The 20,852-nt window shown below is 38.3% G+C and overlaps 1 protein-coding gene across 1 annotated transcript in view; it reads right to left on the bottom strand.

Moving 5' to 3' along the window:
* LAMC2 (laminin subunit gamma 2) overlaps positions 1-20,144 on the bottom strand; it is a 55,473-nt gene extending 35,329 nt beyond the window's left edge. Inside the window, exons 1-3 of the mRNA XM_070939274.1 lie at positions 20,063-20,144; positions 5,412-5,600; positions 2,585-2,720 (exon numbers count right to left, since the gene is read on the bottom strand). Of these exons, the coding sequence (XP_070795375.1) occupies positions 2,585-2,720; positions 5,412-5,600; positions 20,063-20,144 (407 nt within the window). The remainder of the gene's footprint in view (positions 1-2,584; positions 2,721-5,411; positions 5,601-20,062) is intronic.
* Between the last annotated feature and the right edge of the window lie 708 nt (positions 20,145-20,852).

The raw sequence follows: 20,852 nt of genomic DNA, 5'->3' as shown, positions 1-20,852 counted from the left end.
CACTTTTATGCATTTTTTTCCTGAGAATGTATATATTTGCATCATAGTTTAAAATATAATAATAACAAAACAGTCTGAAAAATTGAGACATGGCAATTGGACTTCTTTTCTTCAGTTGACTGTTCATTACAGACTAAGACTACTAGCTTTACAGATGTATTGTGTGAGCATGCTATTGATCACTTTCTTTCATCCTTAATATCCAATTTTTTTTTAGAGAGAAAAACCAGGACATTCACATTGTTATCAGCTGATGAGAGAGAACAGTGGAATTATCCAAAAAACGAATAGAACAGTATAGAACACAATCTTTACTGAAGCTCCTTTTGTATTGATGATGGTATTTTTCTGAAACATAATTGCTGCTCAATCTATATGATCAGAATTAAAGTGCACCATGTTTTTCAAGATATGTAGTTGCAGTTTTCAAGATTGTAGCTGCAGTTATGGATTCTGGTATCATCATATATATATTGTTGTTGTTTTTTTAAATCCAAAACCTACTTAAAGTCATGGACAATAACAAAGTTGAAAAAGTTAGCAATATGTCATTGTTGCTTGTTTGAGCCGCCATTAAAAACATGAGTTTTAAAATCATGAATCATGTTGTTCCTGGAAAGCTAATTCCAGTGTAGGCCTTGGTTGCCCTGGGTACCTTGATTTCTTTTTAATGTGTCCATTTTCCTCAATATTCAAAGCAGATCATACTTCCCAGCCACTGTCCACATATTTATTTGACAGAATCTATCCCAGAGTTGGTTTTCAGCAGGTTCTGACCAGTTCTGGAGAACTGGTAGCAGAAATTTTGAGTAGTTCGGAGAACCGGTAGTAAAAATGCTGACTGGCCCCGCCCCGATCTATTCTCTGCCTCCCAAGTCCCAGCTGATAGGGAGGGAATGGGGATTTTGCAGTAACCGTCCCCTGCCATGCCCACCAAGCCACGGCCACCAAGCAGTGCCACGGCCACCAAGCCACACCCACAGAACCAGTAGTAAAAAAATTTGAAACCTACCACTGATTTATCCCTACCAAGATGTTAAATGCAACAAAGATAAACCCATTTTACTTGGCAGTAGTTAAAAGCTTTGATCTTCTCAATGAACTATAAGCAGACAGAGGAAAAGAAACATAGTTGATAGAGCAGTGTTTTTTCAATCTTAGCAATTTTTAGACATCTGGGCTTCAATTCCCAAAATTCCCCAGCTAGACTTATTGGCTGGGGAATTTGGGGGGTTGAAGTCCATACATCTTAAAGTTGCTAAGATTGAGAAACACTGGGTTACAAACTGTATCATGCAAAGTGCAAGTGACATATATGTCACTGGGCTGGGTAAAAACGTTTGTACCGAACTGCTCTTGTTGTGACATGAATGGAAAGATGAGAATATATCACTTTCTAAATAGTATACTTATAGTCTTCAGGCCAGTCCCAGGAGCAAATGGAATTATTTTTGTTTTGCATCACTTTTTCAAATGTTCTTTCATTGCTGAGTTCATTCTATACAAAGAATATATAGAATTTAAATGCTTGCTTTTAAATGCAGTTTCCCTCAAAATATGCATATTTAATGCACTATGGTTTTTGAGCCAAATATTCACTGCAACATTCATGCTGAAAAATTGTATAGACCAGATGTTCTGATCCTGCCATCAGCAAAGGAGGTCAGTTCAGTTCAGTTCACCATGGAGCACAGAAAGATCAAATTCTTTCAGCATTCCTAATAATATCACACCATCCATAAAACACAGACTGTCAAATTGTTTCTCAACTGCAGGGTCCCTTCTGAAAAAATTATATCTGCACAAAGAAGACAGTGTCCTCTGATTCTTTCATATCTTCCAGTGCATAAGTAAGCTTAGGCCTACTATATGTGGGCTGCAAAATCTGAGTGATCACAAGAGGGTGGTAAAGAAATAGTGAAGACTCTACTTCTTCCCTGCCATCTAGTGGTCTTTTGGACTTTTGCTATCTACATGCAGTAGGCCTAAAGAGATTTTTAAAAATGGAGCAATTCAAACATGTATTCCCACTAAGACCAACAAAATTGAAAAATACAGTTTCCGATATACAGTCTATATAGCCGTGATGGCAAACCTATGGCATGTGTGCCAGAGGTGGCACGTAGAGCCCGCTATGTGAGCACATTCGGGTCACCAACTGCTCTTCTGGTTTCTAATCTTTGCGCATGCTGGAGCCCTAAAACCCCAAAGACCAGCTGGCTGGCGTGGGCATGCGCACTGGCCAGCTCTTCTTTGGGTTTCTGGGGCTCTGGCGCACACGAAGACCAGGTGACCAGTGTGCATGTGCACCGGCCAGCTGGTCTTTGGGTCTGTGGGGATCTGGCACACTCGCGTGTATGCACGCACATTCCGGTTTGGGCACTTGGTGCCAAAAAGGTTTACCATCACTGCTATATAGCATTTTTAGCAAATAGACTGGGAAATCTATGATTCAGAACTTCTTTATGTAAAAGCATAGAAAATCAACCAAATTTGTTTTTGTTGCCTTATTGAAGGAAATCTGAATTTCCACAAAGACATAATTATCTGTGATTGACAGTTCCATAAACCTGAAGGTACTTACTGTATTTGCCCAACATCTATGCATCCAGCCTCAGAGAAGGAATGGAAATTATGCTGGCATCGGTCACATTTATCACCTGTCACACCAGGTTTGCAGTGACACCGGCCATGGTTATCACACTGTGCACTGACAGAACCTACGAAGAAGAAATATGGAAATATAATACTGTAGACTAATTTCTGACAGTATGATTTATTCTCAACTTGTCTATGAGATCTCAAACATTTCAGAAGAAATGTTCTTCTGATGTTTGGAAGCAATAAGGCAACAGAGGAGAACAAAAACTCTGAAGCTGAATTCCATAAGGTAAGTATCACAGATATGTGCTTCTCTTGGAATTAGAAAGATGGCCTGCTCTGGTCAATGCAACCGTTCCTTCCAAGCAACCAAGTTCAAGCTTAGAGACTCTCCTTGATTCCAATCTATACAAGTAGTCCTCGACTTACAACAGTTCCTTTGATGAATGTTCAAAGTTACAACGGCACTCAAAAAAGTGACTTTTGACCGTTTTCCACATTTTCGACCATTGTAGCATCCCACGTAGTTACATGATCAAAATCCAGCCACTTTACAATTGATTTATACATATGACAGTGTCCTGGAGTCATGTGCACAGCTTTTGTGATTTTCTGAAAAGCAAAGTCAATAGAAAAGCCAGATTCACTTAACAACTATGTTACTAGCTTACAAACTGCAATGATTTACTTAACAACTGTGTCAAGGAAGGTTGTAAAATGGGGCAAAACTCGCTTAGCAAATTTCTCATTTAGCAACATTAATTTTGGGCTCAATTGTGGTTGTAAGTTGAGGACTACTTGGCTTCAGCTAATATACCAGCCCTATGTATCCCAAGTTTAGCCTAGACTCACTTATTGTTTTATGTCTTAATAACCACACATTTGGATTATTGCAATATAATATTTATTATTATCCTTCCTGTTATTTTAGTTCTATATCATTGTTCCTTCTAGAGTGCAAACTTAAGAGTTGTATACAAAAAAGGCATCAAAAATGTTGTTGTGTTGTGTTGTGTTGTCTTATATGTTTTGTTTGTTATTTATATAATGTGTCGTTCTTCTTTTGTTTTTAATGGAAAATGTAAATAAAGATTATTTTTTTAAAAATGTTAAATAAAAGAGTCAGCAGCAAGGCAATAGACACAAACACAAGTAGATTCATTTTAGAAAAATGAAAGCAATATATCATAAAATGTAGAATAAAGATGAAGTTATTCCTGAAATGTCAGTTACAAGTATACTCTGTGGTTTCTACTCTAGGAGGAAGAGTGATACAGAACTAAATTACAACAATAAATAATATTCAGAAAGAACTGTAATGGCATTGTTAGAGAAGGATGGATGCTGGGCTCTTTACGTTAGATCAACTAGTAAATTATCATGATGAGTGTTTATGTTCTGTTATAAAATAAATACCATTTGTCAGTTACCGCCCCCTGGCAATATTTATAATTATGTTTACTGACATCTCCATTAGATTAGACAGCAGTTTCAATTTCAGAGATGCCTGAGTCATTAGAGAACATCATTAAATCCTATGAGACCAAAAATCCACAATCAGCTTTTATAAATATCTGTTATCAATTAATTCATGATGCAGATTTTAAAGATTGAATGGAATGAAAAACTAAATACTAAACAATGTGAAAATAATTTAACTTCAATACCAAAAATTTCATTTAATCTTTGTTGTTTTTGCACAACAAAAAATGTTTTAGACTTAGATCATATTGTGTTTGTACAGAAAAGGAATGAGTAAATTGCAATCAAACATGTATTTCACTTATTCCCCAGCATAGTATTACACACTTAACCCAGGGGTGCTATTCAGCAGGTTCTGACAGGTTCTGGAGAACCGGTAGTGGAAATTTTGAGTAGTTTGGAGAATTGGCAAATATCACCTCTGGCTGGCCCCAGAGTGGGATGGGAATGGAGATTTTGCAATATCCTTCCCCCAGGAGTGGGGAGGGAATGGAGATTTTTTTTTTAATTTATTATTTATTTATTTTTAATTACTAACATTACAAACAACATATACAATACTTCACCCTGTGCTATACATAAGAAAGGAAGATTTGGTTCTTCGGATATATCCTCATGATCACCAAAATCCATGTTCTCGGGGTACAGGTACCGAAGCATCCAATTTTCCCAGCGCATAGTCCACGAATGGTTTCCAAATTTTCCAGAAAATATCTTCTTTATAGTCACCATTTCTAATTTTAATATCACATGTCATTTTATCGTTTAGAGCTAAGGAAGGTTACTGCAAAATCCCCATTTCCTCCCGATCAGCTGGGACTTGGGAGGCAGAGAATAGATGAGGGTGGGGCCAGTCAGAATTTTTATTACCGGTTCTCTGAACTACTCAAAATTTCCGCTACCGGTTCTCCAGAACTGGTCAGAACCTGCTGAAACCCACCTCTGACTTAGACTTATATACCGCTTCACAGTGCTTTACAGCCCTCTCTAAGCAGTTTACAGAGTCAGCATATTGCAGCAATTTGGGTCCTCATTTTACTGAACTCGGAAGGATGGAAGGCTGAGTCAACCTTGAGCCTGGTGAGATTTGAATCGCCATATTGCAGGCAGCCGGCAATCAGCAGAAGTAGCCTGCAGTACTGCAGTCTAACCACTGCACCACCCTAGCTCATTTTTTAAATCCAAGATGAAAGCAGAGCCATGAGAACATGACACAGAAAAGATATTGCCTGGAGCTACTTGCATATTTGTGTGCAAGTGGGGAGATGAACTATGAGTCAAAGCTTTTTTTTTCTTCTTCCTCGTTTCCTAAATCTGTGCCTGCCTACCTCTGAGGTTGCAGTTGCAGGACATGCAATGATCTTGTTGAGACCGGCGATAGAAGCCCTCTTTGCATCGTTCACAATTTATTCCATCCGTGTTGTCAATACAGTTGAGGCACCGATACCCATTTCCCTGTTGCCTGAGCAATTCAGGGTCGAAGATACAGTATCTGGACTTCCCATTGCAGTTGCAGGCTGGAAGACAAAGCAACAGAAAGACTACCATTAGGCAAAAGAGGCAGTAGTGATTAGATTTATTGTGCAGTTTACATTTATTGAAATATTAGAAACTCCTTATTTGCAACACTATTAATGATAATGTGATTTTTCCTTCCTGGAAACAATGTAATTTAGAAGAGCAGAGATGATTTACATTTCTCATTCTTTTTGGTTTTCCAAGTTTCAAACCCTTTTCTCTTTCCCCACAGCTAAACAGAATATCCTAATTTAGTATGTAGAAGTTTCTGAGGGAAGCAAAACTAGACATTCCCATGTTGAAACACAGAAGTAACTTACAACTGGGACAGTAAGGAAGTTAGTTTTGATCCCTAACCTCCTTGCTCCTCTTTTAAATTTCCTTGCTTCGGCAGATACAGCAGCTCTGACCAACAAAATCAGGGAAAGTTCACATTTGCACAGCAGCATAAAATTAGTTAATGTATTAATTACCTTTAGGTTGTGTTATGTCATTTTCCTGCCTCAGGAAATCTTATAATCTAAAATTTAACAGTAGCAGGGCAATAGGTAAATGATAAGAAAGGAGAAGTAAGGTTAAGGAACAGCAAGGGACAGGAAAGCAATTATTCAGAATTGTGTACAAATGTGTTAAAATAGACTTAGCTTTTACTTTCAGCAGGATTAAAGGAAACATCACAGCCAAGTATACAAAATGGTTTAAGCCATTTACAGTCTTTGGAAATCCCAAGATTGTTCATAAAATGTGGAGACCACAGGAATCTCTACTAGATTTCTCAGTGTCTACACTTCAGTATCTGGAGATTTTATAGAGCAAAGGCTGTGACTATTAAAGAGATAAATCATATATACTCACAGAAAAGCTGTGACTGTTAAAAGAGATAAATCATATATATTCACAGATAAGTCAAGAATGTTAGGTGCCAAAATACACACAAAAACTGGGTTTGGTTTAATAAGGATGGGCTTATCCACAAGTATATGTGGTAGATTTTTTCCTCAGCTTTTTAAAAATATCCATATATCCTATGTAAATTTGTGCATAAGCCCATCTGCAGATCAGCAGACCCCCTCACATTTTTAACCAAGTATTATGAAAAATGCACCAACTTCAAATAAGCCAAATGTGAAAATTAAAATATATGAAGAGTTGGGAAATCATCTTATTTACAGAGAGCACATTTTTCATGATGTTATGGCTAAAAATATAAGGCACAATTAATCCGTGAATGGGTTTATGCACGAGTATATAAGGTAAACCAACAGAAAATGTAGTATAATTCAGAACTGGATTCAAATTCCTTAAACTGTGGGTACAGTTATAACTGAAGCTTCCTCCAATCAGATAAATATATTGTATAACAAAATCATAGATTTATATAATAAAGATTTGTTGGGCCTAAATCTTTTTCTTAGATCCTTAGAAGTCCTATAGCCATTGGCATTTTGCTAGTGTAGTTCTGCTTTGAAATATTGAGATGGATTGAGAAAGATTTGTAAAAAGAGGAAGTTTCTTAGCAATGTAAATTCATTTTAGGATATATATTTTTTTGGCAATAGGATTTAAACTGAGCATCTGCATGTACCAGGAGTGGGTTCTACTTACCTTTACTACCAGTTTGCAATGGGGCCACGCACGCACACGCACACTTCTGCACATGTGCAGAAGCTTCCTGATGGCGTTGGGGTCAGTGGGCGGAGCCTCCTGCCGGTTTAACTAATGGTTCTATAGAACCAATCTGAACCAGGGGCAACCCACCACTGGCGTGTACTATATATGGGCAGTGTGGTAGCTCAGCGGTTACTATGCTGTCTTGTTGGCTGGAAAGCCGGTTGTCCAGGTTTGAGACCCAAGTGCCACAAAACGAGGTGAGCTCCCATCCTGCCAACCTAGCAGTTCAAAAGCATGCAAATGCAAGTATATAAACAGGTACCCCCTTCGGTGGAAAGGTAACAGTGCTCTGTGATGTGATGCTGCCCCCATGACTGTGGAAATGTCTTCGGACAGCACTGGTTCAATGATCTTGAAACAAAGATGAGCTCCACCCCCCAAAGTCGGCTATGACTAGTGGAGTAAAATCCGCAGGGAATTCTTTATCTTTCAGCTTTACTGCATGTATATAAACATGTAGCACTATGCAAAATAAGAACAAGTCCTAATGAAAAGGGAGAAAATTCTGATACTAGTACTGAGCAGAAACAACCCCCTGAACCGCAAACATGTCTCCATCTCTGTCACCTACCAACCTGCCAACCTGTTATCCATCTCACTGACAATAACCACATATTTGTCAGAAATCCAGAGAGTCATCAACAGCTGCTCTAGCTAATCTTCACTTTGGCTGCCAACGCATACTATCAAGTTCAGGCATGACTCTTACATTCCAAGTTCCTGAGAGGATCCTACAATTCAGACCTGCCCAGGCTCTGCCATGGCTGCCAGGCTGATCTCATTCTCTTTAGCACTCACTCTGCACCACCTGGAATTTACCTAGGTTGCCAGAGGCACGGCTGCAGCTCACATGCCTGGCAGCAGCCCCAAAAACTTTCTTCAGTGCCGCTGAAAGTAAGTCTTGCTAGAACTTGACTTTTTCGAAAGAAATTGGCCTTTCCAGAAATTCAGAATGAAATCATTTTGGTCACTATCTATTGCTTTATCGGCATTTATAATATATGCTCCGATTGACCTAATATAACAATTGCACAAAACTGGACTGAAGTCCACTACACATTACATGGAGAAATTAACATCTAAGATCATTCCCTGGTGCTATAAAAATATACTCTCTACCCATTGTTTAATTGACAGAAAACTATCTGCCAGCATGAATTTTGCAGTCCCTATAAGCAATCCCTATCCTACCTGTCAAATACCGAGATTTGATTACGCATCTGTATAATCAAAGTCATTGGTTGATTCCTCCAGCTTTGGTTCTTCTCTCCCCTTGTCAGCATCCCCAAATGGTGGAAAAACATCTATCGAATATGATAGCGATACAGAAAAGTGGAGAAGTGATGAATTTCTATTTTCCTTCCCTTGGCAGATAAAAAGTAAAGTGAATGATTTCACGGTGTGAAATAAGCTGCACGTACACATAGTAGTGAAATCCAAATTTTTTTACTACCGGTTCTGTGGGCATGGCTTGGTGGGCGTGGTGTGGCTTGGTGGGCGTGGCAGGGGAAGGATACTGCAAAATCTCTATTCCCTCCCCACTCCTGGGGGAAGGATATTGCAAAATCTCCATTTCCACCCCACTCTGGGGCCAGCCAGAGATGGTATTTGCCAGTTCTCTGAACTACTCAAAATTTCCGCTACCAGTTCTCCAGAACCTGTCAGAACCTGCTGGATTTCACCCCTGCACGCACACACATGCACACAAATGCTAATTTCTTTTGTATGATAAAGAGAGGATGGTACAGCATGGTCTTCAGCAGGAAAGAGTGGAGTGGCAGAGGCAACCTCGCCAAGGCAGCTGAAAAAAAGGATCTATATCTGCAACAGCCTGGAAAGGCTAATAAGGACAGGTAATAAGGTTGTCACAGGAAAGAGGAGAAGGATGTATTCCTTCAAGAAACAACATGAGAGAGCTTTGCAGAGGGAAATCCAAACTTGAAATAGGGGATTTCCTGACCATGATTGCTGTTAAGCAGTGAAAAAACCTGTCTCCTGAGTCATGGGCACTCGATTGCTAGAGGCTTTCAAAGTTTGGACAAACTTTTGCTTGTGAAAGTCTGAGTATTCCTGCCTTTGTTACCCTCTAATTCCATAATTTGACCTCACCTATTGATGGAGCAGTAGCAAAGAGCATCCAATTTTATATTATTTGCATCTGCTGCTGGACTGTATGGGTCCAAGGAGAAAACACTGCCAAAGAGCTAATTTCCAGACACAGGGCAAGGCCAAATTTGGCACAGAGTCACAAGAAGAAATTTCAAATCTTGAATCGGCCAGATGAACTAATTGCTTCCTGCAAAAGCTCATGTCCCGTTTGCTTCTCTTTTATGACTTATGGGAGGGGCCAATCATCTCCAAGCCTTACTCCCAAGTCGACCCTGTTTCCTTAATTGTTCCTGTCTCCTGGCAGCTCTGCGCATGCGCACATTGGGAACAGGCTCACGCTGTTCTTCTGCCTCGCTGATGTCAGACTCGGGAGACTCCGGAGGCAGCAAAGAACTACCAGATGGCCTTGGCCCCCTTTCTGCCTCCGACTCAGAGCCATCGTCTGAGCCTTTCCCAAACTCCAGGACTGGCCCACGTTCCTCCCCAACCTCCTCACTGTGCCGAATCTGCTGCCACAACAGTATATTTTATTAGAGAAAAGCAATTTTGTGAAGGAATGAAATTAATGCTGAAACAGTAACAAATAAGGAGTGCAAGATCTTTCTCCCACTGACCAATTTCTGCTGCAATGTCTATTTCTCTGCTCCCCAGACACACGCTTTGACCTCCCAAGTTTCATGAAGGAAAGCCAGGTAGCTCACTGGGTTGTTTTGCATAGTTTGTTGTGGCTCCCAAGTTTCATGCCAGTGGCCAGGTAGCTCACTGGGTTGTTTTGCATAGTTTGTTGTGGCTTCCAGACCGAGTACAAGGATAGACTATACACAGCACATTACATAATATAAACATGAGGTGAAATCAGCCCTGCTAGGTGAACCAGACCAAAACAACCCCATATGAAGACTAAAATTACTTTTATTGAGATCGACTATTATAACAGAATCATGCAGGTCTGATTGTACTGTACTTTCTCCTCCTTAGTTCAGTGAATTAGGGGAGGGGCTTCTGTTGGAGTCACTTCTGAATGTCATCTGGTTATTTTGGACTTTAAAATATGCTTCACCTCCTTTTGCTTAGGTGGTATCTTTGTCAAGGTCATTTTCTTTAGTCTCTGCCAATTACCAAATGGTGAAACCATTGTAAGTAGTTTATTCCTGATTGTGAAGTCTATACCTAACATTCTGACTGAGACTAGTCATAGGCGGAGATCTCACTATCTTGATCACCAATTGATGATTCTAGAAGTATCTCCAAACTCTGGATATTTCATTCTGAGAAAGTACAACTCCATTTAGAACAGGTAAAGTCCAAAATTCCCTTGCCTGGAAATTCCACCGCATTGGGATTTTGTCTTGATTTGTTAACCCTCATCCACACCCTTCTACAGCCTCCAAGCACTGATTCAGAACACACACACACAACCTTTTCTGATTCAGATGCTATGGAAAAAAGACTGTCATCTTCAGACTGCTGATACTCAGCACCAGAGTCTGATACCTGCTTCCACCAATTTCACAAAGATATTAAACAGCACCATGGACAAGAGAGGCAGTGCCACGTAAAATTTCTCTCCTAGACTGTTCCTGCAAGGAACATACTACTCAGTCTCCAACTCACAAACATGGTCCAGAGAGATAACATAGTCAGCAGAATCAGAAGACTGTAGGCTTCTGTACGACTAAGAGGCTCACTCTGTGCTTCTTTCTGCAAGAACTCATCCCTCAAGAAGACTATGGTTTTTATCTCATTTAATCTCATAATTCAGGCCTCAGTCAAGATTAGAAAAGGGATGAGATAATGTCTTCAAGACATTTGCAGGTACAAAGCACATATCCTTTCAGATTTCCCCCAAAGAGGCATTTTTGACCAAGGATTAGTTGGCAAAATATTTTGAATTAAGGGGAGGGGTTTTTCAAAAACTTATGTTGTATCTGGAAGTGCCTAAATTCCAAACACCTGGTCAAATGTAATCCTGATACTTAGCGGGAAAGTTAGTTGAATTGAGAGTGAAAACCAAACACACTCATATATATTGAATTTTATTGGGCATCTGTGGTTTTGTTTTGTTTTTGGGTGATCCACAACTGATATAGGAGATTTAGTTAACTATGGCTTGCAAGGTTAAGCATAAAACAGCTTTGTAACTACTACTTTCTAACATAAACTGGAAGGAATAAAAGGATCTTTGCCTTTTATTCTTTGCCTTCTGTTTCTTTAAATGAATGGTGATTTAGGGTAAATGTTAGCTATAAAAACTGGGAATATCAACTCCATTTAAACATCCCCTCTAAAGTTCCAAATATGTAAGAGGCATATGTTCATTGAGAAGACTTTCTCTGTTCTTTTCTATCCCACACTATGAAGTTTTATGTTTTAATTATTTCTTCTGTGGTACAATAATAGAAAGGTTGATCTATTTAGAAATCACACCAAATCATAATTGGAATTAATTTGCCAAATCAGCCAACCCATCAACCAACTACAGTATAGTAAAGTATTAAATCAGAGTTACAAAATTCAAGTCAATAACTATATGACCACAAAGAAATATGGAAAATACGTCTGAAAAAAGGTTCCCACAAAAACCTAACACATCAGGAACAATTTGGTGTGATATCTTTCAAATTTTAAAAGTCTTAACACAGGGAGACAATGATTCCTCAAAGATTATACAATTTTCACATATTGGTACAACAAATGGAAAAAAGAACCTGAGCATGGAGTATAGTTTGGAGAGCAGAGTCTAGGAGTAGACCACAAGTAGACCTGGTAAATTTTATGCTGGATTGACTACATTTAAAAGTCTTCCCATTTCTTGCCATAAAATTTTGACAAGAATTTACACTCAGGAATAAAATTCTACTTCCTGGAATGTAAGAACCTCTCCATTATTTTGGTTCTATGCTTATTTTGCTCAATGAGAGATGCTAACATGCACAAAGCAACATTTGCTGGTGCCTGTCAGGTGCAAAGAATCAGGATCATTCATAAAGCTGCAGCATACAAGATTTATTTAAACCTATATATAAGAATCCAGTCAATTAATGGTAAGCATTAAATTGGCACTAGATAAGGGTCAATAGAATTCAAGGGAGGCTGGACTTGGATTTCTTGTGGCAGCACAAGATCTCTAAACTGATGGTGCATTTAACTCCACCCCCTCCCAACTCTTTCTGCTCTTCTCCTCCAGTGCCTTGTTCATTGTTCTTCTGAACAGGTATTACTCAGATCCAGGATTTTACAAGATGTGATACCTCTTGCTTATTTGTTTGGAAAACTACAGACTTCAAATATAGGAATGATGTCCAGTTAGTTAACTGTCCACATATAATTATAGCAATTTTCCTATCCAACAGATTGATTCATTTATGGATGACATCAATCTATCATGTCTGGGTTTTGCTGCAACTTGTAAATATATATATATTTTTAAAAAATAAATACCAGCCTTGAAGACAATGACATCATGATAAGGCTGTCTGTAATTTTTACAAAGTTAAACCACATCTCTTGCCTATTTTGCTGTGCCTATCAAGTTGTTTCATGATTTTTGTTTATTCACTTTGAATGAGACTCTCAGTTCTGAAATAGGTTCACCTCCTAAAACTACATTCCTATCTTCAATATGATTCTAGATACTTTTTTTGCCATTGGAAAGTCCTATGGTTGAGATAAGCAGAAAAATATCTCAATAAATGAGCAAATTATCTTTAAAAATAATATCATCTGCTTGTGGAAAAAGTTAAGGAGATGATGAACAGATCAACCTTAAAATGTATTTCATGAAACATATTTGATTTCTGGTGTTTTAAATGCTATAGATGTTATTTGAAGAAGACAATACCTAAAAATCTTTAATGTGGTTCATGGACCCAGAATAGTTTTCTGCTGCTGTTCCAAGCTGTATTATAATTTTGCCAAAGTAGAATCCAAGATCTCAGCTAAGAAGTCATAGAACAAATGAAGAAAAGAAATGTTCTTTCCAGACTTTCCTATAACACTATATACTCTCACAAAAATTCCAGAGAGGGATTCCAGAAGGAAAGGCAGTAGCCAATATTAATGTTTGCTGAAAAAATATCATACAACTGCAAGAGCAGTTGATCCTGAGAGACAAATCTTATCAAGAACAATGCTTTGTTTAATTCAGTGAGTTTTATATCTAAGTTGACGTGCATAGGATTGTACTGTAGCTCACTTCCCTTAACCCCATGAAGGTCTATGTTGTTTTTCTGAATATAGCTTGGGCATGGTGCTCATTCTCTAGTAATGTTGTACTTTTTTTGTTTACTATTAAGGGACAATTCAGTATGTTTTGGTGATTGCATTGTTATTCATTCACTTTATAAAAGTAAGACAACATCCAAATATTTGATCTTTATCCTCCCCACACCCCCCAAAAAAAGTTTCTTTACACCTGCCATTAACCTTAAAGGAATCTCTGCATTTTTCCTTCAATATAAAAGATACAATTGGATGGAACACAGAACTAAAACACGTTGTAATGGGCAGAAAGTATAATTTTAAGGAACAACCTTGCAACCAAGGCAAAAATCATATGAACAAAATCTATGGGGGGTTGGAGGGAAGTACCTTGAGACTTTTTTTTACTGTATAAGAAAAGTAGTATCATAACTGGCACTTTGGTTTACCTTGAAGACACACACACACACACACACACAACTTTGGAAGCAATTTAAATCAGATAGCCTTTTCTACTGATGATGAAGCATAGGTAAGAAATAAGCCTCTATTTCTTTCTTTAAAAAAAAATACAAGTCCATTTTGAAGACTTCACACTGGCCGGCAGTCTCGGTGGCTGATTTTGGGTGTTCCAGAACTCAGGGTTATCACACTTTCAATCCTTCACTATTAGCTAGATTGGCTGGAGATGACAAAAGTTCCCTGCTTCTAGGAAAGTAGGATTTGGCTGTAATTCAAGTTGCTACTTATGGTTCTGAGGATCTTGGCAGGCAAAAAAAGAATGTTTATTTTTTCTCCTTCCAATCTTTACAAAGGGAGTATTTTGGGGTCAGTACTTTTCATTTTGTTCATTCAGGCAGAAGGATTAAGATATTTGCTCAGTAACTAGAAGCACTCAACACTATTAGGCACAATTGGGCTGTTAATTGTAGTAGTACAAGGTTTACTTCAATGTGCTTCTAACATTCCAACTTAAGCATTCTGCATTTTCATGTCTCTTTTTATTTATGATGAGTAAAGAGAAAGGAGAGAGAACAGGTGTTGTTTTAAGAATCTGTCTACATGGTAGTGAAGCCTTCCTACACTAAGCACAGTCATTTTGTAACAGAAGCTGACTGGCTGGAATTTGATATACAGGTAGTCCTTCACTTACAACCATTCATTAATGACTGTTGGAAGTCACAACAACACTAAAAAAAAATGACTTATGATCGTTTTTCACACTTACAACCATTGCAACATCCCCATGATTATGTGCTCAAAATTTGGATGCTTGGCAACTGGCTCATATTTATGATGGTTGCAGAGTCCCAAGGTCATGTGATCACCTCTTGCAGCCCTCTAACAACCAAGGTCAATAGGGAAACAAGATTCACTTAAAAACCATGTTATTTACTTAACAACTGCAGTGATCCACTTAACAACTATGGCAAGAAAGGTTGTAAAATGGGGCAAAACTCACTTGACAACTATCTCACTTAGCAACAGAATTTTGGGGCTCAATTGTGGTCATAAGTCGAGGACTACCTGTATAGCAGGTGGCAGCAATCCAGGTAGCCCATCTAAACTGGTCTCAAAATGCTAAGCAGGGTCATTCATGATTGGTATCTGGAGGGGAGTCTACTAGGAGATCCCAGGGCTATAGTCTAAACTGGGATTTTAAAACATCTGGAAGAAGACAATAGATTATTCCACAGTTTAGAACATAGAATAACATAGTTGAAAGGGAGGTCAACTCCCTCCACAAGCAAGAGAATCTATACCATTTCAGACAAGTGGCTGTCCAGTCTCTTCTTGAAAATGTCCAGTGATGGGACACACACAACTTCTGAAGGCAAGGCATTCCATTGGTTCCATTCACCATTAGGAAATTTCTCCTTGATTCTAGGTTGCTTCTATCCTTGATAATTTTCCATCCATTGGTTCTTGTCTTGCCTTCTGGTGCTTTGGAAAATAGGTAGATCCCCTCTTCTTTGTGGCAGCCCCTCAAATATTGAGGACATTATTGAGCACAGAACCAAAGTAATGGAGGAACTCTTCCTCTTACATTCCAGAAAGAAAATTATGGCAAGAAGTCATTAAATAGATGTCAGAGACAATGGGAATCAAAATGTTTACTGTTAACTAGAAAAGTAAAAGTGACTATTTTAATTTTCTTGGGCTGAAAACTAGATAGAGGTGAACAATATGCTGGAAAACTGAAGAGGATTTTAATCCTAGGAAGGAAGACAAGGATAGACAACATCTTGAAGGATATCGATATTTTCATGATAACAAAAATCAGAATAGTAAAAGCAATGGTTTGCGTCTTCAAATTATGAATGTGAACATTTTAATAATACCATGATCTTCAAGAAGGATGAATCAGTCCTTGACTAAGTAAAAATATGGGATTGTCTGTGGTGATGATCAGCAAGTAGAAATTACTATAATATGAGCATATGACATAAGCAGATGATGGACTAGGAACAAATGTTTATGCTTGACAAAATAGAGGGTAGTAAAAGAACAAGAAGACAATAGATAAGATAGACAGGATCAAAGAAATTACAAAAATAATTTTGGGAAGAATTACAAATCATTATTGGAGGTAAAATGCTGAGCATTTTGTTCATACAGTCACCAGGAATCAAACTTCATAGCCCCTAACTAACGTTGATGTATAAAGTAAGCTCATAAATAAAATCCTTCTCTCCATGTTAGCTCCCATGTCTTACCTTTCTCTTCTTTAAGTCTATGTCCTAGTATGGTAATCTAATGGACAGTGACTTCCAGTAATCTGGGGATGACTATCCATTAGATTTCCTCATTTCTAGTTAACATTCTGAAACTGTGAAGCCATTATATATATTCAATGCTATATTATAAATTGTAAATGAACAAATCTCAGGATATAGTGAAACTTTTACAAATATGCCGTTAGAATAAAGCCTAGCCAGGATTAAAAATACACATTTACTTTGTGCTAAATCATATTCTGAGGTTATAGATCACTGAACTATAGTCTTCATTTTCTTTTTTTTAACCCATCTTTACCATTTTCCTTAATAATTAGAGAGTGACTGGCCCAAAGTCACCCAACCAGCTTTCGTGCCTCTCTCTCTCTTTTCTTCCCTCCCTCCCTCCCTCCCTCCCTCCCTCCCTCCCTCCCTCTCTCTCTCTCTCTCGTGTGCATAGATGGTGGGTAATAAAAGTTAAAAGCCATGGGACCATCTGATGATGACCATAGCATATGAAAGATTATGATTTGGAATGTGCAACATTGTGAATGGATGTGATCCACAGGGGTGATTGTTCCAACACCAATGGGTGTACAAGATTTTTAGGTGATATTAATAGGTGTATAGGAATGAGATGAGTGAGTACCAAAAAAATGACTATGACTCCAATTGTTTCTGCCCACTCAATACGTTCCAGGAGAGCGGATTGCTCCAGGTCCCCTCCATTAAATGTTGCCATCTTGTGCAAATGAGAAGCATACCTTCTCTGTTGTGGCTCCCACCCTCTGGAACAATATTCCTCCAGAGATAAGAATAGCATCCTCTCTCATAGGGGTCCAGAAAACTTTGGAAACCTAGCTTTGGTCCCAGGCCTAGGATTGATGTTTGTTGTTTGTTTAATGGCCGCTACTTTGTTTTATGGATTTTGTTATTAGAATAATTTAGTCAAAGCTGCCTGTGGTTAGTGTTTTTTGTCTCTTTTTAGTTTGCACCCTGTCCACAATCCACTACATTGGGCATCCAATAAACTTAAAACAAACAAACAAGAAAGTTCAAGAATGGATGGAGTGTTTGGTGAGCTTCCACTTTGAAAAGAAAAAACAAGCAAATTTTTGTTCTTCAGCAAGTCCCTGAGACTATAAATGAGAAAAAGAAAACTTATTGTTTCACTATAGATCTAGAGAACATGTATGGCCAAATGAATAGGCTTGAATGTTTATGAACATATGTTTAGATGTTTTGTGGGAATATGATCCTGATGAAATTAAAGTATGGATGAATAAATTGTTCAGCATTTAACAGGGTATTAAAAATGATGTGGGGGCTCTTAGTTGTTTCATGTATTTATGAACCATTGTGCCAATTGGGGTGAAATAAGTGGTGTGTTAATTGGGGAAGAGAAGATAAATGTATATTATATGCAGAAATGTCATATATTGAGAACTTGAATACTTTGCAGCAAATTTTGGATTAAGTGCACAATGCAATAAGTAACATTCTATCAAAGACCAAGACAATTGGTTTGACAGGGGAAAAAAAGGACTAAAAGTTGGCAAGTTACACATAAACGGCAAAAAAAATGGAGCAAATAGATTACGGGTAGTCGTCGACTTGCAACTATTCGTTTAGTGACCATTCAAAGTTACAAGAACACTGAAAAAAATGACTTACACTTACAACCCCATGCAGCATCCCCATGGTCATGTGAATCAAAATTCAGGCACTTGGCAACAGCATGTCTATATGATGGTTGCAGCCTCTCAAGGTCATGTGATTGAAATTCGAGACCATCCCAGCCAGCTTCCGACAAGCAAAGTCAATGGGGGAATTCGGATTCTCTTAATGGCTGTGTGATTCACTTATCAACTTGAAATTATTCACTTAACATCCATGGCAAAACAAGGTTGTAAAATTTGGGTGCAACTCACTTAATCACCTTACTTAGCAATGGAAATTCTGGTTCCAGGACTACTTGTAATATGCTGAATGTTTATTAACAATGGGAAAATGCATTCAGAAATCTGAAGATGCGTAAATGTTGGTAGAAAACAAATGAGAATGATAGTAATATGCTGAAGAAGTGTGGAGGGGACAGAATTCCATTGGTAAAGCAGGAGAAGATTAAGTTTTGTTCAATTCCACAGATTCATTCAATGATAACACATATTCTTCAATGGGCTGGTGTTTAACAAATATTGCATGCCTGGTTTGTTCTTGAGTTGTCTTTAAAGTCTACTCTTCCATTTTCTTGGATTCGTGGAGGGATTTTCCAACCCTAAGGTTGGGCACTCTAAGGAAAATTCAGTTGCCTACCCTTGGAGCAGTTTACTCCTAGTTTACTAATTGCCTTTAGTGAGCATATAATGCATTTCCAACCATCACAGACACATTGTTCAAAACTTGTGATAAGATTGATATCCATGAAGAGATAATAGAGAAATCGGAGTCAGATTTTATTTCTCTTAAAGGTTTTTAAAACTTTAATAATTAGAAATAGGTCAAGAAAATAGTTGTGTTAAATTGCTCCTTCTTTCAGGATACTCCATACAGTCTTTTAATTCCTGCCATATCTCTAGTTTTGGTTGGTACTGATTTATTTATTTGTTTATTTTCACACTTCTTAATAATAATAGCTCACAGTTGGTGAGTTGAACTTCTATATACAGAGAAGATACTCTCTTTCCCAAATTCTGTTTTTGGAGAGACAAGCAAAGAAAAAGTTTGGGAATTGGGGGCAATGAGAAGAGGGACTGATGTCCCCACATGATATGTAGAATAAGGCTTTATATTAAAATTCCCAGCATCCCCGTGAAATGACATTTCCTACAATGCTTAAAAGGAAAAATATTTACAATGGTATAAAATACACATCAGCTTGTAATATTGATAGCTAGAGTTATATATTATCAGTTATAAGATGATAAGTGTGTCAGCTGCACATATTATCCAAAGGCATACTGATAGAAACACCTTCCTAGTAAAATTATGTCATGAAATTAATTGTATGAACATACGTTACAAATGCTCCACCACTTGTACATTCAAACTTGAAAGCCAGAATAAATAATTACAGCATTCCCTTCAGAGATGATTGCATTGCCTGCAAAATTATGTACAAAATATAGAAAGGCCTTTAAATTGTCTGTTTTAGACTTATCAGCCAACTGAAAAATTAGAGAAAAATAGAATGCACAGAATTTTCATGGAATTTAGAATGAACAATTTACTTTATGAATGAAACACTCTCAGTCCTAGCTATTATTCAATTATTTTCCTTTACAATGAAAGGACCTGTTAAAACAGTAGGATATATGTCCCAGGCTTTGGCCTAGTAACGATGATTACAACAGCCTTGCAGTGTTTTTATCCCACACTCAAACAAAACATCTGAATATGAGGTAGCTTCTTTTAGTTGCTAGGTGACTACTCATAAGCTTCAATGAGGGATGAAATGAACTGGTTTAAGGAGAGGAAAGGGGTCAAGACCCGGGGAAGAAAAGATAGTTGAACAACTAATCTTGTCTTCTGTATCATCCACTTGTTGAGAGCTGGCCACATCAAAGCACTCTGCTATTAGTTCCTGATAAACCCCACCTGCTTACTATGCACCCTCTTTTGCACCTCCAGATGTGCTGCAACTTGGAGAATTGCCTGAGGGGAAACCTTCACATGGAAAACAGGAAAAAGAGAAACGGAACTAAATGGAACCCCTTTCCAAAACTAGAGCAGGATGCTTTTAATTTAAGTTTTTTGAGTCTCACCTTCTCTTCTTTGGGTGCCAAGAGTTGCAGGGAAAAGTGAAGCTGCAAGGCAACTCAGAGTTATCAGCCAAGGTAGAGACATTTCGGGCAACCCAGGACTAGCTTTGTCTCCAGAGGTGACTCAAATCCAACGTTCTTCCAAGTGGAGGTCTTGAATGGAGAGGTAGTCTCTGTCTGGTGGCTTTTCAGCTGCAGCCTATTCCACTGTGCCTCCTTGTCTTCTTTCAGGGAATTTTTATTGCCTCTCCTGCCTGAATCATTCTCAACAGGAAGAAAGGAGCTTGCCTCCACTCTGACTCACCTTGTGAATTAAAAAAAGAAGTGGGGGGAGGAGGGAGAAGCCCGTGTACAGTGCAAGGAGGTATAATACTTAACTATTTCTTCTTAGTTGTTCAGAGGGGCGGTTCTCTACAGAGTACAGCAGCAACCGCCCCTGGCCACAAGCCAGAAGGGAGTGGGATGGCAGCAGGAGGATGGGAAGTAAGATTTAAGCCTGGAGCTTTCCCTCCTCTAAGAGGAGCTGCTTAGAATAGCTATGTGAAGGTCAACTTCACTTCCCAAAGAAAAGGAACACACCATTTTTCTACATTTTGTTTTCCAGATGTTGGAGTGATCTGGGCATGTTCTCACTCACCTCCAGTCAATTAGAGTAATTTTGAAGAATCTCAGCCTGATGATTATAGGGAACGCTGCAGCAGACTTCATGTTTGCCAGCTTTTGAATTTACAATGCAAAGGAAGATTAGATAGCTTGATTCCATTCAGATTAAAGTACTTGGACATATTTGGAA

This window comes from Pituophis catenifer, unplaced genomic scaffold, assembly GCF_029215685.1.
Source record: "Pituophis catenifer annectens isolate HBS135680 unplaced genomic scaffold, rPitCat1.0.hap2 SCAF_3, whole genome shotgun sequence".
NCBI classification, from domain to species: Eukaryota; Metazoa; Chordata; class Lepidosauria; order Squamata; family Colubridae; genus Pituophis; species Pituophis catenifer.
This window is presented reverse-complemented; position numbering and strand designations above follow the sequence as displayed.